This window comes from Larus michahellis, chromosome 4 (assembly GCF_964199755.1).
Source record: "Larus michahellis chromosome 4, bLarMic1.1, whole genome shotgun sequence".
Taxonomy (NCBI): Eukaryota; Metazoa; Chordata; class Aves; order Charadriiformes; family Laridae; genus Larus; species Larus michahellis.
In genome coordinates, this window is record NC_133899.1 from 87,974,998 (window position 1) to 87,980,997 (window position 6,000).

Sequence of the window (6,000 nt, forward strand, 5' to 3'; positions counted from 1 at the left end):
TATTTTTCTGCTCTACTGCTAAATTAATTACATTCCTTGATGGCTTTCAACTAAATGTTGGTTTGACGCAGTAGTGGCATAACTAGTAGAAGGTTTATTTCTGAATATTGATCTTCCTGACAAGAGTCTCTCAATTGCTTCTTGAAATGATGGAAAAACGCACTTCTTGACCTTTTTGTTTTACAAGAGAAAATGGAAGAGACAAGTAGAAAAACAGCACCTAAACTTTGTGGAAAGATTACTTGGTTACGTTTGTACGCTTCAAGTAAGCCTATAGTTTCAAAAATTAGGTTAGTGTAGGTGTTTGGAAGTCCTGATTCTGCACCGCGCTGCAGACAGGGACTTCAGTTGGATTGTAACCATTAGACAATTTCCTGTGTGTTGTGTTTGCTCCCTTCTTGTTTTTACTATATAATCCTAGTGTGAGTAATTAAGGGAAATCAGTGGTGTGGTACAGATTTGTGCACAAAGCTACAACTTATTTCTTCAGTTCCCTGGCCATTGTGACGCAACCGTGATTGAAGCACTTCAAAATTTACAGAAAGAGAAAATTTCAGCCACCAATTAAACTACCTTCTAAAGTTTATAAATAAGAAACACTGGTTTTGCAGGTTTTCAGTAAGCAGAAGTATTTTGATGTTTCAGAAATGAGAGAGATATATATTTAGTTAAGGGATGTTCATATAGGGCTTTGCTAGCAAAAGTAAAAGCTGCAGATTATTTTCAATTTCCTCCCCAGTAAAATTCCTGTTAAATATTTCCATTACAATAGAGGAAATGCTCTTTATTGAAGACAACCCTACACTGCTTTGCATTCTAGTTTTGTCTGATATCACAAAGTACATAATTTTATTCCTCCGCGATGCGACATTCCCATAAAGCTGTGATATGCGCATCGTGAAAAGTTTTGATGTAGCAAAAGGTCTAGACAGGTCGGTGAGGGGGATGACAGCAAGCACCCAGAGCTCAGTCTGCTGCTGCCTCTCTCATAACCATCTTGGAAAGGAAAAGAGGGGCAGATACCTGTAGAGAGATTTGCTAAACTATTGTCCTTTTCATCATATTTGTTTTCTGGTGGCAAAAAGAGGAAAAGCTTTGGTCATCCTGTCTTCTGAGTCCCCACACGTTCTGATGTCTATAAAGGGACTTTGTTTTATGTTGGTGAAACTCAAAGCACGCGCACTGCTCTTCTGCCTCCCAAAAGCTCTTTTACCCCTCAAGCTCTGCTAAAACAGAAAATACAGTTGTTACCCCTCTATACACCTACTCCATTGATGGTCTTGAATACAAAAAAGCAAACCCTTGAAAGTATTTACTCAGTTACATCATCTTTACCCACTGACTCCCATTTTCCTCTCCCTGGGCACGCTGTTAGCTGAGCCGTGTTGCTTGTGCCATGGGAATTAAAGCATTTTGCAGGAATGCGTCCTTAATTTTTTTAACCCTTTTTAGTTCCGTCAAGTTCAGTACTTCACTTCGTTCCTTTTATAGCTTCATACAGCATATGGGTGATTTCAAATACATAAATGGACCGACAGTAAAAATAACTTCTGAAACATAGCAACTATTATCTCGAAAATAACTTCCACATCCCTTCCCCCAAAAATTTATCAGTAAACGAACCACAAAAAAGGCAGAAAAAAATATGTTTATCTAGCCTTGTACCACTCTACCAAAGGTCAGAGTCAAAACTGTGGGATTAGTGCGTGTCTCATTTCAGGAGTTTGAGTGCTCTGACCCCACCACTACCAGTTACTCTACTAAGACTTTACTTATGGCTCACGTTTGTTTGTTTTTAATATATATATTTTGAAAATGTTGCTTTATTCTAGATCAAGAGTTATATGGACAAAACCATCCCTAGCAACATATTACAGAACTTACGTAGAGAAATGTTTTGAGCGTTATTTGCCTTATAGTTGTAAAACAAAGATTGAGAGATAAAGGCCATTATTGTGGGTTGAATGTTTTCAGTCATTTCCAGGCTAATAAGAGAAGAAGCAGAAAAGCATCTATCAGGGATAATAAGGTTTAAATCTCCACAAATATTTACAAACTGGAATATTCAGATTAGCCTTGCTTCCCGCGAGAAGCCTGAACAGCAAATACACCAGGACCTGGAGGAAATTCTACCCTGGCAAATACAGAGATCTGGTCCTGTATTTCTGTGTCACAAACAGCCTTCTGTTGTCCATTGGCAAATGGACAGCTGTGACACTGGCATTCGTGTTATCATATTGTATTAAAAATTCTTTGCAGGAGAAGTAGAATATAACTCCAAATAAGCTCTATTTTCCTAAAGATAGCTCGGCATCTCTAAAAACCCACCAACCCCACTTTACCCTCTGTCTTCAAGTATCACTGCTCCATTCAAGCTTTGTCATCCACCTGCTCGTGGAGCATTCATCAGCCGGGCTTGGTCACGCATTTCAGAATTTCATCGTTTGAAACAATGTCCCGGAATTACACTGCAAGTGGTAAACTCCCAAAGACTTCAGCGACACTCTGCATGGAAAAAGTCTGTATTCTATACACAAAATGTTAATTTAATAATACTCTTGTTCTTATTCTAGCGTTAGTAGTCTCTGCAATGTGTACTGACATATCTGCAGATCCCAAATAAATATGCCACAGGATTGGTACTTGCGTCAGAATTGAAAACGGAGCGATATGCAGAAAGTTAAGCTTATTTATAACAAGATTATTTCTTATTTAACAAGAAAGATGTAGGAAAGCAATTTAACATTTATATCCCATTGCAATGAGTTTGCTTAAAGCAGGTACAAAAAACATAGTCAATATTTTCCTGTCCCAGGGACTCTGAATAGATATCAGGTCTTCTAATAACATCTCCATTTCCCATTCCAAGAACATCAGACTGAATTTCAGGATACCGCTTTACTTTGTCAGAGTACTCATTTTTCTGTATTTGCACTGTTAGGTGTTATGTTTAAAATTAACACATCAGTATACTATAAGAAGAAAAGTTTTTCTTAAGCGATAATCTCTCTATGTTGAATTATCTGCTTTATATACAAAATATCGTAGTGCAAGCACAGCACAATAATTTTTGAAAAGCAAGCCTCTCATAATCCAACTGAATACGTGGACAGCAGATTGAACAAAAGAAAAAGGACATCTACTACTTTGTTGATGCTTTTTCGTAGGTTCACACTGAGTATTTATATTTTCATAGCTTACGTACCCAATACTACCATTTGTTCGTGATTTGAGTGATTTTATAGAGGGAAGTTCTTCAAAAAAAAAAAAAAAGACACATTGAAAATCTAAAAAAGCATTGATCCTTAATGTAAGATTCCCAAGGCTTCAACTGGAGTGGAGTCCTGTGGGGCAGAGGAGCCACCACTAGCAAACCCCAGTGCAGCACCCTGATATAGGATGTTGATTTCATTGGACGTTTTTATACTATTATTGCTATCTGGAAAAAACCCAACCCTAAATTCTAAGAACAAGTTGCTTCCCACAGCTCAACGTTTTCCTTTTGCCCATGAAACATCATTGTTGGGAAACACTCTACTCACGAAGAAATGAGGTCCATCATTTTGTATACACAAAAGCTGTTTATTTTTATCAATAGCCATGGCTGAGCAAGCAAAAGTTCCTTTTAGGAAATGACATGTGGAATGCAAGTTAGAGTTGTTTACACTGTTCCATTTAGACTTCAGCCAACCCAACGCAACACTGGAAACTACAAAGGGCTTGCTTGCTTTAAACACTTGTAAAATAAATATCTCACGTAAAATTTTAGAAGGCAGAAGATGAGATTGCATTTGCTTTAAGTCATCATTCATAAAACCCCAAATACTAAGATGATATATCAGCATTTCTTCGATTCTTCCCATGGTGCAAAAAACACAAAGAAAAACAAAAAATTCTTCAAACTCTGACAACACATTTGTCAGAGATGCTGGCTAGCACTGCTTTAGGAATAGTAAACAGTCTTTGCAACAAATACGTGCAAGATGTAATTCTTTGAAAAAAATAAAATAATTACTTTTCCAAATGGAAGAATTCCAACAAGGAGATTTGATTTTTTTTTTTTTTTAATATCTCTTTCCTGCAGAACTCTGGATGGTATAGTTCCACAAACAATACCCTGCTCATGCTGAAAGTTCGTGTTACTTTTGATCAGCTTTGTAGGCTAGAACAGATTACTTGGATATTTAGGGAACATAGCAAAGCATATCAGCTAGCACAGGCATAAATTCTTCAGCGGCACTTCTTTAGGGTAAGAGAGGTAATTTGGAAGTTATGTGAAAGGATCCCAGGGAAACAGACAGACACTTGATTCCTGAGCTTGCAAAAACCTGCTAACATACAGGATAAACTTTCAAAAGTGCATCTACTCAGAAAATTCTGTTTAACAAAATTTAATGAAGGCTTTACAGGGAATAAAATTTGAAAATTTCTATTAGGGAAAGCACAAGTTATCTGTTTTCTTGCAAACGAACAGATAGCATGACATCCCAACCATTTGACCATTTTAATGTACAAGAACTGAATTTATAACCAAAAAATTATCCAAAAGTTTGTTACAGAGTTAAAAATATCAAAGCTGTATTTACGTATTTACCTACTTTAGCCAAGTGAAAGTTGGGGTCTTCTGATGCAGGTTGCTTGTCCTGTCACAGGATCAATTGTCACTTACGTTCAGATATTCTCCATTTTTCTTGTCTGTACTTTGTTCCGGGGGTCATAAGCGAGTGAAAACATTATCAAAATGAAATTATCCCTTGGGAGTTGTGGAGTCAAGATACATATGTAGTTGACAAGAGATTAGGCTAGTCATTCTTGAAAGGTGTTTCCTAGATGAATGACCACCCAATACTTTAGAAAGCTTTAAGGACATAACTGATTGATTCCATTGATTAACTGCAGATGTATCTTCTTGGTTATATTAGACAATCCAAGGCAGCTACAGTCTGTATTTTTCATGACTATGAATTTTCAGATAAATTAAAGTCTCATGATGTTTATTTAATTGACATTTTTGGAGACCTATTCTAGCTATAGGTAACACCTGCCACAAAATAAAAACAATAAATGAACCACAGTGGTCATTTTAAAAAAAAAAAAAAAAAAAGTAACCTTACAGCAGATGCAGTTCCCTCTTTACAAGCCCTGATGTGATAAAAAATACCAGAGGAGAGCAGAAGAGGAGCCACAGCGCTAAACACTAGAGAGCTCAGCTTATCTACACACCTTGCAAAGTCTAATACCGGAGCAGCTGCTGGACCTGCTCTAACTTACACAAAATATATGTCACTTCCGACAGAAAGCTCATCATCCAGGTAATGCAAAGGTAACAATCTCCGGGGCTCTTCTTCCAGCAGTACACTATGTGCTAGAGTCTTCAGGAATTATTTTTTTTTTTTTTTAACAGACATATGTTAAACCCTTTATTTAAAGTAAAAATGACTTCATATATTGCACACACGTGACAGCATCGAATCCTGTGTTTTCCTTATGGGGTCTTACAGTTTACTTGCAACATGTTACACGAGTAAATAGACACAGATTTGAGGAAATAGTTTATATAAATGCATGCTTACCAGCTGGCGCAGAATGCGAGCAGTGAAGTTGAAAACCGTGATAATCGGCACACGATTCACTGAATTTTCCTTCCTTAAAATCTGACTTGGACTCCTTTTTGCTCTCAATCGCATCTGAGGAAAGCTTATCCAGTTCAATTATCACAGCTGACATTGTAAGATAGTCTCAGTATAAAAACAAAGCTGAACAAAAGAAGAAGCCACTTTAAGTTCAGCTTCCCCAAACTCACAGTCTGCAGAAAAATAACTTCCTATTACAGAAGAAAATAATAGAAATCCCCAAATTGTAATAGTGCAAAATGTTTTTAAGTCAATGGCTGAGAAACTGTATTTCCAGGAAGCTGTTCTTCCAGCTCTGCAGCATTTGCTAAATATTGCAGCTTTTCTCCAAGGTAAAAAACTACTACTAAAAAAAGTTCTGTTCTCG

The 6,000-nt window shown here is 37.0% G+C and overlaps 1 protein-coding gene across 2 annotated transcripts in view; it reads right to left on the reverse strand.

The window, feature by feature from the left end:
• The window catches only part of ANO3 (anoctamin 3), a 205,900-nt gene extending 200,173 nt beyond the window's left edge, over positions 1-5,727 (reverse strand). For both annotated transcript variants that reach the window (XM_074586271.1, XM_074586270.1), the window contains exon 1: positions 5,574-5,727. In XM_074586271.1, the coding sequence (XP_074442372.1) occupies positions 5,574-5,727 (154 nt within the window). The remainder of the gene's footprint in view (positions 1-5,573) is intronic.
• Between the last annotated feature and the right edge of the window lie 273 nt (positions 5,728-6,000).